Source organism: Pseudophryne corroboree, chromosome 9 (assembly GCF_028390025.1).
Source record: "Pseudophryne corroboree isolate aPseCor3 chromosome 9, aPseCor3.hap2, whole genome shotgun sequence".
Classification (NCBI taxonomy): Eukaryota; Metazoa; Chordata; class Amphibia; order Anura; family Myobatrachidae; genus Pseudophryne; species Pseudophryne corroboree.
This window is the reverse complement of record NC_086452.1, coordinates 250,726,996-250,750,875: the sequence shown is the minus strand read 5'-3', so window position 1 is coordinate 250,750,875 and position 23,880 is coordinate 250,726,996. Positions and strand designations below refer to the sequence as shown.

General features: G+C 47.2%; 1 protein-coding gene across 4 annotated transcripts in view; it reads left to right on the top strand.

Annotated features, from left to right (window-relative positions):
• RNF2 (ring finger protein 2) overlaps positions 1-18,757 on the top strand; it is a 128,613-nt gene extending 109,856 nt beyond the window's left edge. For 3 of the 4 annotated variants that reach the window (XM_063940203.1, XM_063940201.1, XM_063940204.1), the window contains exon 7: positions 17,884-18,757. In XM_063940203.1, coding sequence (XP_063796273.1) covers positions 17,884-17,985 — 102 coding nt within the window. In that variant the 3' untranslated portion in view covers positions 17,986-18,757. The remainder of the gene's footprint in view (positions 1-17,883) is intronic. The other variant, XM_063940202.1, reaches the window with a different exon arrangement.
• The last annotated feature ends 5,123 nt before the right edge of the window (positions 18,758-23,880 follow it).

The window sequence follows — 23,880 nt, the reverse complement described above, 5'->3', positions numbered from 1 at the left end:
AATTAAGCAGTATGCCGCTGATGTGATATGTCTTATGGAGACCCACCTGGTGGGCAGCAAGACCCTAGCCATTAAAAGGCCTTGGGTAGGGTGGGCATTCCATTCTACACACACTTCTGCCTCTCGGGGGGTCTCTATTCTTGTAAAGAGGACTGTTCCCTTTGTATTGGAGTCAGTACAAACGGACCCATGGGGGAGATATGTTTTTTTAAAGTGTAAGATCCACTGTACCCCTTTGCTTTTGCTGTCCGTGTATGTGCCTCCCCCGTACTCCTCCGATGTCCTAAAAAAGGTTGCAGGGTTTATGGCCTTGTCACCGGGAACACCCGTGGTTTGTGTGGGGGATTTTAACAATGTGTTGGATAAAACGATGGATAGATTCTCAGCTAATCCCTCTGGTCCACACTCCGGTAGAAATGATTTTGCTGAGGTCGTGTCGGGGCTGGGCCTGGTTGATCCCTGGAGACTGAGACATCCATTTGTTAAACAATATTCATGTTTCTCACACTCTCACTCCTCGTTCTCTAGGATTGACCTGGCCCTTCTCTCGAGCGATCTGATTCCTAGGGTCCGGGATAGCAAATATGAGACTAGGGGTATATCGGATCACTCCCCTTTAACATTGATCCTAGATTTTAATTGCTCTAGAGGCCAGACAGTGTGGAAGTTTAACCCGTTCTGGCTAGTACATATGGGAGATGGCTCCGATCTGGTGGCCGCGTGGCGGGAATTTTTCGAGATAAACAAGGTTGGGCAGCCTATCTCTAATCTATGGGATGCGTTCAAGGCCTTTTTGCGGGGAACCCTAATTAAACGAGTGGCTAATTTAAAAACATTTTTCAGGCACCGGGAGTCCGAACTAGAGACCATAAGTGTTGCTGCAGAGGCACAATATTTACAGGATTGCTTGGATAGTTCCAAATCTGCATGGTTGTCAGCTCAGGGGGAATGGAGGGAATATCTAATGGAAAAGACTCAGCATAGACTTCTCTTCTCCTCACACACCTTTTACGCCTCCGGGGATAGGCCAGGATCATATTTAGCCTACCTGGCACGGGGTGAGAGGTCCGCTAATACCGTGGTTGAAATAGAGGCCTCAGACGGTACCACTTTACTGCAGACCCCACAGATTGCGTCGGAATTCGTGTCGTACTATAGGAGGTTATATAGCTCCAAACTAGACTGTACCCTGATGCAGTTAGAAGAATATCTACAGACTATACAGCTCCCCTTGCTGACTTGTGAGGCACGTGACTTCCTCGAGGCACCTATTTCACCGGAGGAGATTGCGAATGCGATCAACGCTGCCCCCAATGGGAAGGCTTCGGGGCTCGACGGCATACCGTCTGAGTTATATAAACACCATTTAGATTTTTTTGTCCCCCAATTACTTGAGTTATATAATCAGATATTTACACAGGAATCCCTCCCGTTATCTATGGCGGAGGCATTGATTATTGTCCTTCCGAAGCCCGATAAGGACCATAGGAAAGTTGATTCTTACAGACCTATCTCCCTTCTTCCGACTGACATTAAAATCCTGGCCAAAATCCTAGCATGTAGATTAAATCAGGTCATTACGCAGCTCATACACCCAGATCAGACGGGTTTTATGCCCAATAAATCAACATCCATTAATCTCAGACGATTATTTACCCATCTCCAGGTCTCCCGTGAGGCAACCTCATCCATAGTAGTTTCATTGGATGCCGCTAAGGCCTTTGATTCCGTGGAATGGGAATATTTGTGGAGTATCATGCGCAAGTTTGGTATAGGCCCCAGTTTTATTAAATTTGTCCGTTTGATGTACTCCTCTCCCCTGGCTAGGGTGGCGGTTAATGGCTTTGTGTCGCACTCCTTTCCATTGTCTAGAGGTACTCGTCAGGGATGCCCATTGTCCCCTACCCTGTTTGCGATGGCCATTGAACCACTTGCTTGTCTTCTGCGAGCGAACCCTGAGATTGTTGGCTATACAGTGGGCACCAGAGAGGAGAAAATAGCTTTATATGCCGATGACATCCTGCTATTTGTAGATTGCTATGCTGAGTCTATGCCTAAGATTTTGGATATTATTAATAAGTTCGGATGTTACTCCGGGCTCCTGATAAATTGGGAGAAATCCTCCATTATCCCACTACAGGGCGAGGTCCCGGCCTCCCCAATGGTTGCTCTTCCTCTAAGGTGGGTGAATTCCTTTAAATATCTGGGCATTTGGGTATCCAATGACCCTCATAAATTTACTACTCTTAATATTACGCCGCAAATATCTTATCTCCGTAGTAAAGTGAAGGTCGGGGGGAAACTGCCCCTGACAGTTACGGGGAGGGTTAACTTGGTGAAAATGGTTTTTCAGCCCAAACTCCTGTACATTCTACAACAATCCCCAATATATATCCCCCAGAAAACTTTCAAACAAATAGATGGTTTGATGTCCTCTTTGGTCTGGGCTAGTAAACGGGCACGGTTGAAACTTACTACTCTGACCAGGTCCAAAACGTCAGGTGGGCTGGCTCTTCCCAACTTTCGTTTTTATTACTTGGCAGCACAATTAGCACATCTATGGGAATGGGTTAATGACTCTGACACCTCAAGTCTGCACTCGCAGACGGTGTTGCAGGAGTATCCCGGTGGCTCCCCACTGAGACTACTTCTCTGTGAAGGCGTCAAGGGGTCGGCACTGCCACTTATTAAACAATATATCACTATTTGGAGGCAGGCACACCGGATAATGCAGGGGCAGGGCATTGACCCTGACACTCCACTGGACAATAAATACGGATTGCCGGAGTTGTGTCAGCTTCAAGTCAGGGAGGTGTGGGAACCGTGGGGAATAATTTCACTGGGACACTTATACACTGGCGGGTTCTTTAAATCCTTTCAGCAGATTCAACAGGAATTCAATGTCCCATCAGCATATTTTTATCGCTTCCTTCAATTACGACATGCTATGACTGCCCAATTCCCCGATGGCCCGCCGGCACTCACTGATTCCCCGGTCAAATTGCTGTTGCAGACGGTGGGACCCAGTCATTTAGTCTCCAAAATATATGGCCGTTTACTCCAAATGCACCATATAGACCCCCTTGGCGCCCTCAGGACCAAGTGGGAATCTGATCTAGGTCCAGTATCGGATGATATGTGGGAGGGTGCTCTGGGATCGAGCCGGCTTTCAACATCGTCTGTTAGATATCAACAAATTCAGTTGTTCGTGCTCCACAGAGTATACATGTCACCTCTGAGATTGTCACATATAGGGGGATCCCATAATTCAAAATGTCCCAAATGTGGCAGTCTGGGAGCAGACTTTTGGCACATGATATGGTTATGCCCCTTGGTGTCAGTCTTTTGGGAGGCGGTTATACGTGCCATTGTGGCCACGGGTATCCCCTCTACCATACTTACACCTATATCTTGTATGTTAGCAACTATAGATGAGGAGGCTCTAGATCCACCCAGTCGACGCTATGTTATAAACCTCTGTGCTCTGGCCAAGGTCTGCATAGCCAGACTGTGGATGGCTACTGAAGCCCCCAAACTACAATCCTGGATCGCTCTGGTCAATGCCTCTGTTACACATGAAAAATTTGTATATCTGGCCAGGAATGCGGAAAAAAAGTTTATTGCTATATGGGGAAAGTGGTTGAGCTCTAGCTATTTCGCTTCACGGATGAATACTGCCGATCCCTAGATTTATTTAACTAACCGATGTAGGTGTTCTCTATGTGGGATCCCTGGGGTGGGTGGCCCATGGCCAGCCAGATTCAAGAATTCAAAGTTTCAAAGGCATGATACTGACATGACAAAAGATAACAAGATATGTGTATAATTTATGGAAAAGTCGGGTCATCACTGCTTTGTTGCTATTTATGTCTTCGAATGAGGTACATAACACCACATCACAATATGTTATTTATGAAATACCGTAAGCATGTTGTTTTATTACTTTCTATTTGTATAAGTGTTTAAGTCTAGCTGGGCTATGTCTGTTATAGCTACACTAGGCATTGTTTAAATGTTAAAGCATTGTAAAAACTTATTGAATTTAAAAAAAAATCATACAAATGTGATTTCCTAGGTTTTTTCAGATTCTCTCTCACAGTTGAAGTGTTCCTATGAAAATTACAGACCTCTCTTATCTTTTTAAGTGGGTCAACTTGCACAATCAGTGGCTGTCCAAATACTTTTTTGCCCCACTGTGTGTGTGTGTATGTATGTATGTATGTATGTATGTGTATATGTATATTTCTATAGATAAATAGATTTATAAGGCTTTGGAGTGCTATACACAGGGATGAAAAAAAGTGCTTAAGGACATATATACATAACTGCTATGCTTACATGAAATAATTACAATGAGAATACAGAGGTCAGCGGATCCTGCTTGTGTGAGCTGGCAATGTAGAGTACAGATATGTCCTCATACACTAAGCCTCAGACACTTGGCATGATTCATCGAACGGTGAAGCGTAGCAACGTTTTCTTTCAATTTTTACTTCTTATTCGCATTGCAGAAACGGCAAAACACCACTCATTCAGTACTAGACATTGAACTGTGACTTTACTCGCACAGGAATTTATACAACTTCTTCAGGGCCGAAATAATTTTAGAGAGGGAAACATTCTTTATATAATATATTTTATTGAAAAGATTAATACATGTCAAGTTAAAAGAATTGTTTCTGTATTGACTGATTTAGTTCTAAATATATATTCAAACTTCTAAAAGCTTTGCAACTAAAAGTTAATTGTTACATAAACATACACATTTGAGCAAGTATCCCTGAAGATGTTAAACATGTACAAAGTCACAGGTGAAGCAAAATGCAAATCTAAAGCTGCTGCATCGTAGCACGTTGTATGCAGATTCAAACTCCTTTGAACACAGATGTACAAATGTTGCACAGTAAATTGATCTTAACAAAGATTAAGTTTTATTTTTAATAAGATGCTCGGTATGGCCAAGTCACACAGGAACTGGCATGCTGAGTGGGGCTGTTTGGCACAACTGTAGCCACTGTGTAAGACACATCTGTCTGTCAAAGAAAGTACAGTAACACTCTGCAAGCCAGAATCATATATATAGCAAGAGAGAAGTGCCAAAAGATTGTCAGCTAGGCCAGAGGTCAGTACCAGAAATCAAAGCAGATCAAGAGGCGCACAGAAAACGGGGACAGCAAAATATCATCACCCGTACTGGGGTAAAACACAATGCTAGGGAAAAAATTAAACCTGATCCAAGACTGGAAATCAGTGTCCCTGATCTTTACATTCCCTCGGGCATATAATAGCAGTCTTTCATTGCGGACTTTCCCTGGGTACTCGGATTTCCACAGGGCACCACTTGGGACAATCTGAGCTTAAGCATAAGGTGACCATTTTGCCAAATTTCACTACCAAGCATGTTTTCTTCAAACAACAAAAATGAAAGTCGACCTAATCACCATGTCGACCTAGTGATCATGTCGACCACACCCATTGTTGCCCTATTAGACTACTGGGCCACCTGTTCACTTGTGGCTACTGGCAACTTTTCTTCTTCCTGGTGGCTCTTTATTGTGTCCAATACAACTGGAGTCATTAGACAGGGTTGGCCCCACATGAAATAGCGTGATGCAACTGCACTAGTTAATTCTTGCTGGTCTTGAGTTGGCCCAGGGACTTTACCCAGCATTAAGTTTGTTGGTAACGCCATGTACAACTTGTTTCCAGGGGTGTAGTATGGTATGCCAGCGGCCGGGCTCCCAGCGACCAGTATACCGGCGCCAGGAGCCCGACCGCCGGCATACCGACAGCGTGGCGAGCGCAAATGAGCCCCTTGCGGGCTTGCTGCGCTCGCCATGCTGCGGGCACGGTGGCGTGCTATACGCGCCACGCTATTTTATTCTCCCTCCAGGGGGGTCATGGACCCCCACGAGGGAGAAAGTGTCAGTATGCCGGCTGTCGGGATTCCGGCGCCGGTATACTGTGCGCCGGGATCCCGACAGTCGGCATACTGAAGACCTCCCGTTTCCAGAGCATGTCTGTCCAAACTGCATGTAATTAAGAGTATCTATTAACTACTTGCCTGATGTGGTGACATCAGATGCTACCATGCCATGCTCGGATTTCCCTGATAAGGTCGAATTTGATGTGACCGGTCAGAAATGCCTCCTGGCCCTCCTGCATTCTTAATCGTCCGTCCGTCCCCCCCCCCCCTCCCTCAGCAGAGGGTAGTCGTCACTGGGGAAATGTAAACAAAGCAGTTCTCAGCCTCTCCCGGTGGCTGCAGAAAGGAGCAGCTGCCAGGGAAATGTAAATGTGTGGTGTGATATGTCAGCTGCTGTTATTCTATTGTAGAACTAATCAATATTAATGTTGTTAAAAAAAAATAATAAAGAAATTATTTACTTATTTATATATATAAATAAATTATTATATATAATAATAATGTTGGATAAGTTTTAAGTAGATGTTCTAAACCAAAAAATGAACAGAATATGTATAGAAGCAATGTGGGTTTCCCTCCCCTGGTGATATTCAAGAATACTGTACATGCAAGGTTATATAACATCCTAGCATTGTGCACATAACAATACACATTCTGGCAAAAAGAGGCATGTTGGTTAAGGGGTGGGGTGTGGGGGGGGATTCAATTAGCACCAATAATTTAACGGGGGGAAAGGTAGCCTAGATTTTTTTTCTCCAGTTTTTAGTTTCGGACTGTTCAATTACAGCCCATTTTTTGCGCACGTTAAATTATCTGGTTTTGAGTGTTAACACATAGTTCAGTGTACTTACCGTATGACTTATTCTAGGTGTGGAATTCAATTGATTATCGCGCCCTATCTCCCATCTAAAGTAAGGAGAGATCGCGGGGGCAATATTAAGTTGAGTCCCGTTATTGCGCTGATTGCTCCCATAGAAGTTGATTTTAGCCGCATAAAGTGCCTTTTGGGTGCCCAAATGGGTCACTTTTGCATATTCCAGCTCGCCACCCCTGAGGGGTCCGAGCTAAAAAGTAGCCGCCAGCAGCCATCGCGCCTGAATGGGGCTACAATTGAATAGCTCCATTTGGGCGCTATCTAGTGCCTGCTGGTGGGATAAGATTTGAATCTCTCCCTATGTGTTAACATTGCAGAGCTTATGAAAACTGGCTACTTAACAGGGATTTCTCTAACGTCCTAGTGGATGCTGGGGACTCTGTAAGGAACATGGGGAATAGCGGGCTCCGCAGGAGACTGGGCACTCTAAAGAAAGATTTAGTACTATCTGGTGTGCACTGGCTCCTCCCTCTATGCCCCTCCTCCAGACCTCAGTTAGAATCTGTGCCCGGCCGAGCTGGGTGCTCCTTGTGGGCTCTCCTGAGCTTGCTAGAAAAGAAAGTATTTTGTTAGGTTTTTTGTTTTCAGAGAGCTTCTGCTGGCAACAGACTCTCTGCTACGAGGGACTGGGGGGAGTGAAGCAAACCTACTCACGGCAGCTAGGTAGCGCTTCTTAGGCTACTGGACACCATTAGCTCCAGAGGGATCAAACACAGGTACCTAACCTTGATCGTCCGTTCCCGGAGCCGCGCCGCCGTCCCCCTCGCAGAGCCAGAAGCAGCAGAAGCATGAAGACATCGAAATCGGTGGCTGAAGACTCCTGTCTTCACTTAAGGTAGCGCACAGCACTGCAGCTGTGCGCCATTGCTCCCACAGCACACCGCACACTCCGGTCACTGTAGGGTGCAGGGCGCAGGGGGGGGGGGGCGCCCTGGGCAGCAATTAAGTACCTTTTTTGGCAAAAAGAGACATATATATACAGTCTGGGACTGTATATATGCCAGAGCCCCCGCCATTTTTTATACATTAAAGCGGGACAGAAGCCCGCCGCTGAGGGGGCGGGGCCTTCTTCCTCAGAACACCAGCGCCATTTTCTCTTCACAGCTCCGCTGGAAGGACGCTCCCCAGGCTCTCCCCTGCAGTATACAGGTGCATTAGAGGGTAAAAAAGAGGCGGGGCATATAAATTTAGGCGCAGTATGTGTGTATATATATATATATATATATATATATATATATATATATATATATAACAGCAGCTACAGGGTAAACACTTCGGTACTGTGTAATCCCTGGGTTATATAGCGCTGGGGTGTGTGCTGGCATACTCTCTCTCTGTCTCCCCAAAAGCCTTTTGTCCTCAGTCAGAGCATTCCCTGTGTGTGTGCTGTGTGTCGGTACGCCTGTGTCGACATGTTTGATAAGGAAGGATACGTGGAGGCAGAACAAGTGCAACTGAGTGTGGTGTCGCCGCTGACGGTGCCGACACCTGATTGGATGGATATGTGGAAGGTGTTAAATGATAATGTAAACTCCTTGCAGAACAGATTGGATAAAACTGTAACCGGGGGACAGGCAGGGTCTCAACCCATGCCTGCTCCTGCAGCGCAGAAGCCGTCAGGGTCCTAAAAGCGCACACTATCCCAGATAGTTGACACAGATGTCGACACGGAATCTGACTCCAGTGTCGATGATGATGAGGCAAAGTTGCAGCCTCAAATGACTAAAGCCATCCGCTACATGATTGTAGCTATGAAGGATGTATTACACATTTCTGAGGAAAATCCTGTCCCTGACAAGAGGATTTATATGTATGGGGAGAAAAAGCATGAAGTGACTTTTCCCCCTTCCCATGAATTATGTGAAAAAGCGTGGGATTCCCCTGACAGGAAGATGATAGTTTCCAAGAGATTACTCATGGTGTATCCTTTCCCGCCAACGGACAGGTTACGCTGGGAATCCTCCCCTAGGGTAGACAAGGCGTTGACACGCTTGTCTAAGAAGGTGGCCCTACCGTCTCCGGATACGGCCGCCCTAAAGGATCCTGCAGAAAGAAAACAGGAAGCTATCCTGAAGTCAGTTTATACACATTCTGGCACACTGCTGAGGCCAGCAATTGCTTTGGCCTGGATGTGTAGTGCGGTAGCTGCATGGACGGATTCTCTGTCTGAGGAGTTATTAGATACCCTGGACAGGGACACTGTTCTACTGACCCTGGCACATATCAAGGACGCGGTCCTATATGCGGGATGCCCAGAGGGTCATTTGCCTGCTGGGCTCTAGAGTTAACGCTATGTCCATTTCTGCCAGAAGGGTCCTGTGGACTCTGCAATGGACAGGGGATACCGACTCTAAAAAAAACACATGGAGGTTTTACCTTATAAGGGTGAGGAATTGTTTGGGGACGGTCTCTCAGACCTAGTTTCTACAGCTACGGCTGGGAAGTCAAATTTCTTACCTTATGTCCCTCCACAACCAAAGAAAGCACCGTATTACCAAATGCAGTCCTTTCGTTCTCAGAGGAGCAAGAAGGTCAGAGGTGCGTCCTTTCTTGCCAGAGGCAGGGGTAGAGGAAAAAAGCTGCACCACGCAGCTAGTTCCCAGGAACAAAAGTCTTCCCCGGCTTCCACTAAATCCACCGCATGACGCTGGGGCTCCACAGGCGGAGCCAGGAGCTTTGGGGGCGCGTCTCCGACATTTCAGCCACCAGTGGGTTCGCTCACAGGTGGATCCTTGGGCTATACAAATTGTGTCTCAGGGATACAAGCTGGAATTCGAGGTGATGCCCCCTCACCGTTACCTAAAATCGGCCTTACCAACTGCCCCCATGGAAAGGGAGATAGTGGTGGAGGCAATTCACAAACTTTTTCTCCAGAAAGTGGTGGTAGAGGTCCCCCCCCTTCAACGGGGAAGGGGCTACTATTCCACTATGTTTGTGGTACTGAAACCGGACGGTTCGGTCAGACCCATTTTAAATTTAAAATCCCTGAACATTTATCTGAAGAAATTCAAGTTCAAAATGGAATTGCTCAGAGCGGTCATTGCAAGCCTGGAGGAAGGGGATTTTATGGTGTCTCTGGACATCAAGGATGCTTACTTGCATGTCCCCATTTATCCGCCTCATCAGGAGTACCTCAGGTTTGTGGTACAGGACTGTCATTACCAATTCCAGACGTTGCCGTTTGGCCTGTCCACGGCACCGAGAGTGTTTACCAAGGTGATGGCGGAGATGATGGTGCTCCTTCGGAAGCAGGGGGTTACAATTATCCCATACTTGGACGATCTCCTCATAAAGGCGAGGTCCAGGGAGCAGTTGCTGATCAGTGTAGCACACTCTCAGGAAGTGTTGCGTCAGCACGGCTGGATTCTGAACATTCCAAAGTCGCAGCTGATTCCTGCAACGCGTCTGCCCTTCCTGGGCATGATTCTGGACACAGACCAGAAGAAGGTGTTTCTCCCGGAGGAGAAGGCTCAGGAGCTCGTGACTCTGGTCAGAGACCTCCTAAAGCCAAAACAGGTGTCGGTGCATCGCTGCACGCGAGTCCTGGGAAAGATGGTGGCGTCATACGAAGCCATTCCCTTCGGCAGGTTCCATGCGAGGATCTTTCAGTGGGATCTGCTGGACAAGTGGTCCGGATCGCATCTTCAGATGCATCGGATGATCACCCTGTCCCCCAGGGCCAGGGTCTCTCTTCTGTGGTGGCTACAAGGTGCTCACCTCCTCGAGGGCCGCAGATTTGGCATACAGGACTGGGTCCTGGTGACCACGGATGCAAGCCTCCGAGGGTGGGGGGCAGTCACTCAAGGAAGAAACTTCCAAGGATTGTGGTCAAGTCAGGAGACTTGTCTGCACATCAATGTCCTGGAACTAAGGGCCATATACAACGCCCTGAGTCAAGCGGAGCCTCTGCTTCGAAACCAACCAGTGCTGATTCAGTCAGACAACATCACGGCAGTGGCCCATGTAAACCGCCAGGGCGGCACAAGAAGCAGAGTGGCAATGGCAGAAGCCACCAGGATTCTTCGGTGGGCGGAGAATCACGTACTAGCACTGTCAGCAGTGTTCATTCCGGGAGTGGATAACTGGGAAGCAGACTTCCTCAGCAGACACGACCTCCACCCGGGAGAGTGGGGACTTCATCAGGAAGTCTTCACGCAGATTGCAAATCGATGGGAACTGCCACAGGTGGACATGATGGCGTCCCGTCTCAACAAAAAGCTAAAAAGATATTGCGCCAGGTCAAGGGACCCTCAGGTGATAGCTGTGGACGCACTAGTAACACCGTGGGTGTTCCAGTCGGTCTATGTGTTTCCTCCTTTTCCTCTCATACCAAAGGTGCTGAGAATTGTAAGAAAAAGAGGAGTGAGAACAATACTCATTGTTCCGGATTGGCCAAGAAGGACTTGGTACTCGGAATTGCAAGAAATGCTCACAGAGGACCCGTGGCCTCTGCCTCTCAGACAGGACCTGTTACAACAAAGGCCCTGTCTGTTCCAAGACTTACCGCGGCTGCGTTTGACGGCATGGCGGTTGAACACCGGATCCTAGCAGAAAAGGGCATTCCGGAAGCAGTTATTCCTACGCTGATAAAGGCTAGGAAGGACGTAACGGCAAAACATTATCACCGTATATGGCGAAAATATGTTGCTTGGTGTGAGGCCAGGAAGGCCCCTACAGAGGAATTCCAACTGGGTCGATTCCTGCACTTCCTACAGTCGGGTGTGACTTTGGGCCTGAAATTAGGGTCCATAAAGGTCCAGATTTCGGCCCTATCCATTTTCTTTCAAAAAGAACTGGCTTCACTGCCTGAGGTTCAGACGTTTGTTAAGGGAGTGCTGCATATTCAGCCTCCTTTTGTGCCAAAGGTGGTGTCCGCTTTTCATCTGAACCAACCTATTGTGGTGCCTGCGGCTACTCGTGACTTGGAGGATTCCAAGTTGCTTGATGTAGTCAGGGCTTTGAAGATCTATGTTGCCAGGACAGCTGGAGTCAGGAAGACTGACTCGCTGTTTATTCTGTATGCATCCAACAAGCTGGGTGCTCCTGCTTCAAAGCAAACCATTGCTCGCTGGATCTGTAACACGATTCAGCAGGCTCATTCTGCGGCTGGATTGCCGCATCCAAAATCAGTAAAAGCCCATTCCACAAGGAAGGTGGGCTCTTCTTGGGCGGCTGCCCGAGGGGTCTCTGCATTACAGCTTTGCCGAGCTGCTACTTGGTCGGGTTCAAACACATTTGCAAAATTCTACAAGTTTGATACCCTGGCTGAGGAGGACCTGGTGTTTGCCCATTCGGTGCTGCAGAGTCATCCGCACTCTCCCGCCCGTTTGGAAGCTTTGGTATAATCCCCATGGTCCTTACGGAGTCCCCAGCATCGACTAGGATGTTAGAGAAAATAAGACTTTACTCACCGGTAATTCTATTTCTCGTAGTCCGTAGTGGATGCTGGACGGACTACGAGAAATAGAATTACCGGTGAGTAAATTCTTATTTTCTCTTACGTCCTAGAGGATGCTGGGGACTCCGTAAGGACCATGGGGATAGACTGGCTTCGCAGTAGACATGGGCACTTTAAGAAAGACTTTAGGTATGGGTGTGCCCCTCCTCCAGACCTCAGTTTACTACTGTGCCCAGAGGAGACTGGGTGCATTACAGGGAGCTCTCCTGAGCTTCCTGTCAGAAAGTATATTTGTTAGGTTTTTTATTTTCAGGGAGCCTGCTGGCAACAGACTCCCTGCATCAAGGGACTGAGGAGAGAGGAGCAGACCTACTTCTGTGAGTTTCAAGGTTCTGCTTCTTAGGCTACTGGACACCATTTGCTCCAGAGGGATCGGTACGCAGGTCTCACCCTCGCCGTCCGTCCCAGAGCCGCACCGCCGTCCTCCTCGCAGAGCCGGAAGATAGAAGCCGGGTGAGTATGAGAAGAAAAGAAGACTTCAGAGGCGGCAGAAGACTTCATGAACTTCACTGAGGTAACGCACAGCGGTGAAGCTGTGCGCCATTGCTCCCATACACCTCACACATGGCAGTCACTGTAAGGGTGCAGGGCGCAGGGGGGTGCCCTGGGCAGCATATAAACCTCTCTCTGGCAAAAATAGGTATATATACAGCTGAGCACTGTGTATGTATGTGTATATATATGTACGTGTATATGTATGTATGTGTGTATATATATATATATATATATATATATATATATGTATGTATGTGTATATATATGTATGTATGTATGTATGTATGTATGTATGTGTGTGTATATATATATATATATATAGAGCCCCCGCCAGTTTTTAGTATATTTGAGCGGGACAGAAGCCCGCCGCCGAGGGGGCGGGGCTTCTCCCTCAGCACTCACCAGCGCCATTTTCTCCACAGCACAGCGCTGAGAGGAAGCTCCCCGGACTCTCCCCTGCTTAATCCACGGTGAAAGAGTGTTTTGAAGAGGGGGGGGGGGCACATAATTTGGCGCATATATATATATATATATATATATATATATATATATATATATATATATATATATATATATATATATATATATATAGTGTGTGTGTGTGTACAAACAGCGCTACTGGGGTAAACATATTTTATAGTGTTTTTTCCTAGGTCATATAGCGCTGGGTGTGTGCTGGCATACTCTATCTCTGTCTCTCCAAAGGGCCTTGTGGGGGAACGGTCTACAGATAAGTGTGTGGTGTGTCGGTACGCGTGTGTCGACATGTCTGAGGTAGAAGGCTTTCAGGGGGAGGAGGAGAAAACGTGTGGTGTCTCCGTCGACAACTGACTGGATGGATATCTGGAATGTTTTAAGTGCTAATGTAAATTTATTGCACAAAAGATTAGACAAAGCTGAAGCTAGGGAACAGCCAGGGAGTCAACCCATGTCTCTCCCTATGTCGCAGGGACCTTCGGGGTCTCAAAAGCGCCCACTGTCCCAAATTGTAGACACAGATACCGACACGGATTCTGACTCCAGTGTCTACTACGATGATGCAAAGTTACAACCAAAATTGGCTAAATGTATTAGATATATGATCATTGCAATAAAAGATGTTTTGCATATCACAGAGGAACCCCCTGTCCCTGACACGAGGGTACACATGTATAAGGGAAAGAAACCTGAGGTAACCTTTCCCCCCTCACATGAGTTGAACGAATTATGTGAAAAAGCTTGGGAATCTCCAGACAAAAAACTGCAGATTCCCAAAAGGATTCTTATGGCGTATCCTTTCCCGCCAACGGACAGGATACGGTGGGAATCCTCCCCTAGGGTGGACAAAGCATTGACACGCTTATCAAAAAAGGTAGCGCTGCCATCCCAAGATGCGGCTACCCTCAAGGATCCTGCTGACCGCAAGCAGGAGGTTACCCTGAAGTCCATTTACACACATTCTGGTACCTTTCTCAGACCGGCGATTGCGTCGGCCTGGGTTTGTAGCGCGGTAGCAGCATGGACAGATACCTTATCAGCGGAAATTGAGACCCTAGATAAGGATACCATTTTATTGACCCTAGGGCATATAAAGGATGCTGTCTTATATATGAGAGATGCTCAAAGAGACATTAGTCTACTGGGTTCTAGAATCAACGCGATGTCCATTTCTGCTAGACGAGTCCTATGGACCCGGCAGTGGACATGTGATGCCGACTCAAGAGGCATATGGAGGTTTTACCTTACAAGGGTAAGGACTTGTTTGGGGAAGGTCTCTCGGACCTGGTCTCCACAGCTACAGCTGGTAAATCAAATTTTCTACCTTATTTTCCCTCACACCCTAAGAAAGAGCCACATTATCAAATGCAGTCCTTTCAATCACAAAGAAACAAGAAAGTACGAGGTGCGTCCTTTCTTGCCAGAGGTAAGGGCAGAGGAAAAAAGCTGCACAACACAGCTAGTTCCCAGGAACAGAAGTCCTCCCCGGCCTCTACAAAATCCACTGCATGACGCTGGGGCTCCGCTACAGGAGTCCGCCCCAGTGGGGGCACGTCTTAGAGTTTTCAGCCACATCTGGGTTCACTCACAGGTGGATCCCTGGGCAATAGAAATTGTTTCCCAGGGTAACAAGCTGGAATTCGAAGAGGTGCCTCCTCGCCGGTTTTTCAAATCGGCCCTACCAGCTTCTCCCCCGGAAAGGGTGATAGTGTTAAATGCAATTCACAAATTGTATTTTCAACAGGTGGTGGTCAAGGTTCCCCTGCTTCAACAAGGGAGGGGATATTACTTAACCCTGTTTGTAGTCCCGAAACCGGACGGTTCGGTCAGACCCATTTTAAATTTAAAATCCCTGAACCTATACTTGAAAAGGTTTAAGTTCAAGATGGAATCGCTCAGAGCGGTCATCGCCAGCCTGGAAGGGGGGGATTTTATGGTATCTCTGGACATAAAGGATGCATACCTTCATGTTCCCATTTATCCACATCAGGCGTACCTGAGATTTGCAGTACAGGATTGTCATTACCAATTTCAGACGTTGCCGTTTGGGCTTTCCACGGCCCCGAGGATTTTCACCAAGGTAATGGCGGAAATGATAGTGCTCCTGCGCAAGCAAGGTGTCACAATTATCCCGTACTTGGACGATCTCCTCATAAAAGCGAGATCAAGAGAGCAATTGCTGAACAGCGTCTCACTTTCACTGAAGGTGTTACAGCAACACGGCTGGATTCTCAATATCCCGAAGTCGCAGTTGGTTCCTACGACTCGTCTGACTTTCTTGGGCATGATTCTGGATACAGACCAGAAAAGAGTTTATCTTCCGATAGAAAAAGCTCAAGAACTCATGACTCTGGTCAGGAACTTATTGAAGCCAAAACAGGTGTCAGTTCATCACTGCACTCGAATCCTGGGAAAGATGGTGGCATCATACGAAGCCATTCCCTTCGGCAGGTTCCATGCGAGGACTTTCCAATGGGACCTATTGGACAAGTGGTCCGGGTCACATCTACAAATTCATCAGTTGACCACCCTGTCCCCCAGAGCCAGGGTATCTCTCCTGTGGTGGCTGAAGAGTGCTCACCTTCTAGAAGGCCGCAGGTTCGGCATTCAGGACTGGATCCTGGTGACCATGCACGCGAGCCTCCGAGGTTGGGGAGCAGTCACGCAGGGAAGAAGCAGTCACGCAGGGAAGAAACTTCTAAGGTCTTTGGTCAAGTCAAGAGACTTGTCTTCACATCAACATCCTGGAACTGAGGGCCATATACAACGCCCTACGTCAAGCGGAGACCTTACTGCGCGACCGACCAGTTCTGATCCAGTCAGACAACATCACCGCAGTGGCTCATGTAAACCGCCAAGGCGGCACAAGGAGCAGAGTGGCAATGGCGGAAGCCGCCAGGATTCTTCGCTGGGCGGAAAATCATGTAAGCGCACTGTCAGCAGTGTTCATTCCGGGAGTGGACAACTGGGAAGCAGACACGACCTGCATCCAGGAGAGTGGGGACTTCATCAGGAAGTATTCGCACAGATTGCAAGTCAGTGGGGACTGCCCCAGATAGACATGATGGCATCCCGCCTCAACAAACAGTTAGAGGTATTGCGCCAGATCAAAAGACCCTCAGGCGGTAGCTGTAGACGCCTTAGTGACACCGTGGGTGTTCCAGTCGGTCTATGTGTTTCCTCCTCTTCCTCTCATCCCAAAGGTGTTGAGAATAATAAGGAAAAGAGGAGTACAGACAATTCTCATTATTCCAGATTGGCCACGAGGGACCTGGTATCCGGATCTACTGGAAATGCTCACAGAAGATCCGTGGCCTCTTCCTCTACGACAGGACCTGTTGCAACAGGGGCCCTGTCTGTTCCAAGACTTACCGCGGCTGCGTTTGACGGCATGGCGGTTGAACGCCGGATCCTAGCGGAAAAGGGCATTCCGGATGAGGTCATTCCTACTCTGATAAAGGCTAGGAAGGACGTGACAGCTAAACATTATCACCGTATATGGCGAAAATATGTTGCTTGGTGTTAGGCCAGGAATGCTCCTACGGAAGAATTCCATCTGGGCCGTTTCCTTCACTTCCTACAAACTGGAGTTAATTTGGTCCTAAAATTAGGCTCCATTAAGGTTCAGATTTCGGCCTTATCCATTTTCTTTCAAAAAGAGTTGGCTTCTCTCCCAGAAGTACAGACTTTTGTAAAGGGAGTGCTGCATATTCAGCCTCCTTTTGTACCTCCGGTGACGCCTTGGGACCTTAATGTGGTGTTGAGTTTCCTTAAGTCACACTGGTTTGAACCACTTAAAACGGTGGAGTTAAAATATCTCATTTGGAAAGTGGTCATGTTGTTAGCCTTGGCTTTAGCTAGGCGAGTGTCGGAATTGGCGGCTTTGTCTCAAAAGCCCCTATCTAGTTTTCCATATGGATAGAGCGGAATTGCGGACCCGTCCTCAATTCTTGCCTAAGGTGGTGTCATCTTTTCATATGAACCAACCTATTGTCGTGCCTGTGGCTACGCGCGACTTGGAGGATTCCGAGTCCCTTGATGTAGTCAGGGCTTTGAAAATTTACGTGGCCAGAACGGCTAGAGTAAGAAAAACAGAAACACTGTTTGTCCTATATGCGGCCAACAAGGTTGGAGCCCCTGCTTCAAAGCAGACTATTGCTCGCTGGATCTGTAACACGATTCAGCAGGCTCAATTCTACGGCTGGATTGCCGTTACCAAAATCGGTCATACCTAAAGTCTTTCTTAAAGTGCCCATGTATCCTGCGGAGCCCGTCTATCCCCATGGTCCTTACGGAGTCCCCAGCATCCTCTACGGACTACGAGAAAAAGATTTACCGGTAGGTTTAAATTCTTATTTTTTTTATTTTTTAAGAGAGTCTGCTGAGGTGTCGAAATAAAATCCCAGGTAAATACTATCGGCAGGCTGCATTTGGTACTAATAGGATCTAGGGGATCAATTAGCCCACGGTAATTTACCATGGCTAATTGAATCTCTCTCTTTCACCTGTACCTGTAGTCTTGATGCCAGCTTACACAAATGATGTCTCCACAAAGGTGTTCTTTGGAACCACTGTGTACTGTTGAAGTTGCAGCTGAAATGTAATTATATACTAAAACCACATAATGTTAAACTGTCCTTTTTTCTTTTTTAGGTTTTAAATGGATCATTTTCCTTGGAACTAGTTAGTGAAAAATATTGGAAGGTAAATAAACCAATGGAACTTTACTACGCACCCACCAAGGAGCATAAATAGTGCTGGACTTCTTTCAAAAAGGTGCTTTTCGTTATCTTGAAGATTCAATCAATGATGAACTTTGCACTTTTGAAGCAAGTGACGCCTTTTATTTTACTTGACAGATAAACCTGAATTTTATTTACAAAACAATCTTGTGCCAGCGTGTTTGATGACGGTCCTTCACAATTTCTTGGAGCAAAAGGGATTTCTTTTAAGACAAGGTCTATAGCTTTACATAATAAGGATTTCTTTTTATGCTCTTGGTTTACTTGTGTATAGAATATGTTGGCTTAATTGAAAATATGCATTCTTTTGCATACAAATGCAGCATAAAAAATAGATGGGGACATTTGCTATATATTACAAATGTTTATCTACTTTGGAGCACAATGTATGCACATTGCTCTGTCATTTCATAAATATTTATACCCAAATGCATACAATACAAATTGTATATAATTTCTATGATAAATTAAATTTGTTATTTCTTCTGAAGCGAAGATATGTGTTCTCAAATAATTGTATCCCTTCCCATGTCACACAATAGGAAATATTGTCAGAACAGTGTTGCAAGTTACTAGTATTGATAATGGTTATTAAAGGGAAACACTATTTGAATAAAAATAAATTTTACAGTGCCACATGTATTTATATTCTCAAAGTTCTTGTAGGCATGTAAATGTTTGTCTTGTATAAGTCTGCAAACTTAACTTGCTTATAGTAGCTTGTTGAAGTCCGTGTAATCTGTACATTACAAGACAATTGTAAATAAAATATTTTCAATTTGTAAGCGTATTTGAATGTTCCATCTTAACAATGTGTCTCAATGAATAAAATGGAACACAGGTACAGTATCTTCTGAAGTTTGAATCTAACACAGTTGTTGAAAAAACATTTTAACCCTTCGTTTACTCACCCTTGCGCTGAGACCATAGTTATACCTTGTTTTTTGTTTTTGTCTTTTCCAGAAAACTTTGTTAGTGTAAAAATTACTAAGGGAACCAAAAGCAAACATTATTTTCTCTAACGTCCTAAGTGGATGCTGGGGACTCCGTAAGGACCATGGGGAATAGCGGCTCCGCAGGAGACTGGGCACATCTAAAGAAAGCTTTAGGACTATCTGGTGTGCACTGGCTCCTCCCCCTATGACCCTCCTCCAAGCCTCAGATCTCTGTGCTTGAACGAGAAGGGTGCACACTAGGGGCTCTCCTGAGCTTCTTAGTGAAAGTTTTAGTTTAGGTTTTTTATTTTCAGTGAGACCTGCTGGCAACAGGCTCACTGCATCGAGGGACTAAGGGGAGAAGAAGCGAACTCACCTGCGTGCAGAGTGGATTGGGCTTCTTAGGCTACTGGACATTAGCTCCAGAGGGACGATCACAGGCCCAGCCATGGATGGGTCCCAGAGCCGCGTCGCCGGCCCCCTTACAGAGCCAGAAGACAGAAGAGGTCCGGAAAATCGGCGGCAGAAGACATCCTGTCTTCACCAAGGTAGCGCACAGCACTGCAGCTGTGCGCCATTGCTCCTCAGCACACTTCACACTTCGGTCACTGAGGGTGCAGGGCGCTAGGGGGGGGCGCCCTGAGCAGCAATAAAAACACCTTGGCTGGCGAAAATACATCACATATAGCCCCCAGGGCTATATGGATGAATTTTAACCCCTGCCAGAATCCATAAAAAAGCAGGAGAAAAGTCCGCGAAAAAGGGGCGGAGCCTATCTCCTCAGCACACTGGCGCCATTTTCCCTCACAGCTCAGTTGGAGGGAAGCTCCCCTGGCTCTCCCCTGCAGTCACTACACTACAGAAAGGGTTAAAAAAGAGAGGGGGGCACTAATTAGGCGCAGTATTAACAATACAGCAGCTATAAGGGGAAAAACACTTATATAAGGTTATCCCTGTATATATATAGCGCTCTGGTGTGTGCTGGCAAACTCTCCCTCTGTCTCCCCAAAGGGCTAGTGGGGTCCTGTCCTCTATCAGAGCATTCCCTGTGTGTGTGCTGTATGTCGGTACGTTTGTGTCGACATATATGAGGAGAAAAATGATGTGGAGACGGAGCAGATTGCCTGTAATAGTGATGTCACCCCCTAGGGGGTCGACACCTGAGTGGATGAACTGTTGGAAGGAATTACGTGACAGTGTCAGCTCTGTATAAAAGACAGTGGTTGACATGAGACAGCCGGCTACTCAGCTTGTGCCTGTACAGACGTCTCATAGGCCGTCAGGGGCTCTAAAGCGCCCGTTACCTCAGATGGCAGATATAGACGCCGACACGGATACTGACTCCAGTGTCGACGGTGAAGAGACAAATGTGACTTCCAGTAGGGCCACACGTTACATGATTGAGGCAATGAAAAATGTTTTACACATTTCTGATAATACGAGTACCACCAAAAAGGGGTATTATGTTCGGTGAGGAAAAACTACCTGTAGTTTTCCTGAATCTGAGAAATTAAATGAGGTGTGTGATGATGCGTGGTTTTTCCCCGATAACAACTGATATTTTCTAAAATGTTATTGGCATTATATCCTTTCCCGCCAGAGGTTAGGGTGCGTTGGGAAACACCCCCTAGGGTGGATAAAGCGCTCACACGCTTGTAAGGGCTCTACCCTCTCCTGAGATGGCCGCCCTTAAGGATCCTGCTGATAGAAAGCAGGAGGGTATCCTAAAATGTATTTACACACATACTGGTGTTATACTGCGACCAGCAATCGCCTCAGCCTGGATGTGCAGTGCTGGGTTGGCGTGGTCGGATTCCCTGACTGAAAATATTGATACCCTAGATAGGGACAGTATATTTTTGCCTATAGAGCATTTAAAAGATGCATTTCTATATATGCGTGATGCACAGCGGAATATTTGCCGACTGGCATCAAGTCTAAGTGCGTTGTCCATTTCTACCAGTAGAGGGTTATGGACATGTCAGTGGTCAGGTGATGCGTATTCCAAACGGCATTTGGAAGTATTGCCTTAATAAGGGGAGGAGTTATTTGGGGTCGGTCTTTCAGACCTGGTGGCCACGGCAACAGCTGGGAAATCCACGTTTGTACCCCAGGTCGCCTCTCAACATGAGAAGACGCCGTATTATCAGGCGCAGTCTTTTCGTGGACAAGCGGGCAAAATGTTCCTCATTTCTGCCCCGTGACAGAGGGAGAGAAAAAAGGCTGCAGAAATCAGCCAGTTCCCAGGAACAGAAACCCTCTCCCGCCTCTGCCAAGCCCTCAGTATGACGCTGGGGCTTTACAAGCAGAATCAGGCACGGTGGGGGGCCCGTCTCAATGAATTTCAGCGCGCAGTGGGCTCACTCGCAAGTAGACCCCTGGATCCTTCAGGTGATATCTCAGGGGTACAAATTAGAATTCGAGACGTCTCCCCCTCGCCGTTTTCCTAAAGTCGGCTTTACCGATGTCTCCTTCTGACAGGGAGACAGTTTTGGAAGCCATTCACAAGCTGTATTCCCAGCAGGTGATAATCAAGGTACCCCTCCTGCAACAGGGAACGGGGTATTATTCCACACTGTTGTGGTACCGAAGCCGGACGGCTCGGTAAGACCGATTCTAAATCTAAAATCTTTGAACACTTACATACAGAGGTTCAAATTCAAGATTGAGTCACTCAGAGCAGTGATTGCGAACCTGGAAGAAGGGGACTACATGATGTCTCGGGACATCAAGGATGCTTACCTTCATGTCAAAATTTACCCTTCTCACCAAGGGTACCTCAGGTTTATGGTACAGAACTGTCACTATCAGTTCAGACGCTGCCGTATGGATGGTCCACGGCACCCCGGGTCTTTACCAAGGTAATGGCCGAAATGATGATATTCCTTCGAAGGAAGGGAATTTTAGTTATCCCTTACTTGGACGATTCCCTGATAAGGGTAAGATCCAGGGAACAGTTGGAGGTCGGTGTAGCACTATCTCAGGTAGTGTTGGGGCAGCACGATTGGATTCTCAATATTCCAAAATCGCAGCTGGTTCCGACGACTTGTCTTCTGTTCCTAGGGATGATCCTGGACACAGTCCAGAAAAAGGTGTTTCTCCCGGAGGGGAAAGACAGGGAGTTATCCGAGCTAGTCAGGAACCTCCTAAAACTGAGCCAAGTCTCAGTGCATCAATGCACAAGGGTTCTGGGTAAAATGGTGGCTTCCTACGAAGCAATCCCATTCGGCAGATTCCACGCAAGAATTTTCCAGTGGGACCTGCTGGACAAATGGTCCGGGTCGCATCTTCAGATGCATCAGCGGATAACCCTGTCACCAAGGACAAGGGTGTCCCTCCTGTGGTGGTTGCAGAGTGATCATCTTCTAGAGGGCCGCAGATTCGGCATTCAGGACTGGGTCCTGGTGACCACGGATGCCAGCCTGCGAGGCTGGGGAGCAGTCACACAGGGAAGGAATATCCAGGGCTTATGGTCAAGCCTGGAGACATCACTTCACATAAATATCCTGAAGCTAAGGGCCATTTACAATGCTCTAAGCTTAGCAAGACCTCTGCTTCAAGGTCAGCCGGTGTTGATCCAGTCGGACAACATCATGGCAGTCACCCACGTAAACAGACAGGGTGGCACAAGAAGCAGGAGGGCAATGGCAGAAGCTGCAAGGATTCTTCGCTGGGCGGAAAATCATGTGATAGCACTGTCAGCAGTATTCATTCCGGGAGTGGACAACTGGGAAGCAGACTTCCTCAGCACGACCTCCACCTGGGAGAGTGGGGACTTCACCCAGAAGTCTTCCACATGATTATAAACCGTTGGGAAAAACTCGACCGGTATTGCGCCAGGTCAAGGGACCCTCAGGCAATAGCTGTAGACGCTCTGGTAACACCGTGGGTGTACCAGTCAGTGTATGTGTTCCCTCCTCTGCCTCTCATACCCAAGGTACTGAGATTGATAAGATGGAGAGGAGTAAGCACTATATTCGTGGCTCCGGATTGGCCAAGAAGGACTTGGTAACCGGAACTTCAAGAGATGCTCACGGAGGATCCTTGGCCTCTACCTCTAAGAAGGGACCTGCTCCAACAAGGACCCTGTCTGTTCCAAGACTTACCGCGGCTGCGTTTGACGGCATGGCGGTTGAACCTCGGATCCTGAAGGAAAAAAGGCATTCCGGATGAAGTCATCCCTATCCTGATCAAAGCCAGGAAGGATGTAACCGCAAAACATTATCACCGCATTTGGCGAAAATATGTTGCGTGGTGCGAGGCCAGTAAGGCCCGACGGAGGAAATTCAACTGGGTCGATTCCTACATTTCCTGCAAACAGGAGTGTCTATGGGCCTGAAATTGGGGTCCATTAAGGTTCAAATTTCGGCCCTGTCAATTTTCTTCCAAAAAGAACTAGCTTCAGTCCCTGAAGTTCAGACGTTTGTAAAAGGGGTACTGCATATACAGCCTCCTTTTGTGCCTCCAGTGGCACTTTGGGATCTCAATGTAGTTTTTTGGGTTCCAAAAGTCACATTGGTTTGAACCACTTAAATCTGTGGAGTTAAAATATCTCACATGGAAAGTGGTCATGCTGTTGGCCCTGGCCTGGGCCAGGCGCGTGTCAGAATTGGCGGCTTTATCCTGTAAAAGCCCTTATCTGATTTTCCATTCGGACAGGGCGGAATTGAGGACTCGTCCTCAGTTTCTCCCTAAGGTGGTTTCAGCGTTTCACCTGAACCAACCTATTGTGGTGCCTGCGGCTACTAGGGACTTGGAGGACTCCAAGTTGCTAAACGTTGTCAGGGCCCTGAAAATATATGGTTCCAGGACGGCTGGAGTCAGAAAATCTGACTCGCTGTTTATCCTGTATGCACCCAACAAGCTGGCTGCTCCTGCTTCTAAGCAGACTATTGCTAGTTGGATTTGTAGTACAATTCAGCTTGCACATTCTGTGGCAGGCCTGCCACAGCCAAAAATCTGTAAATGCCCAC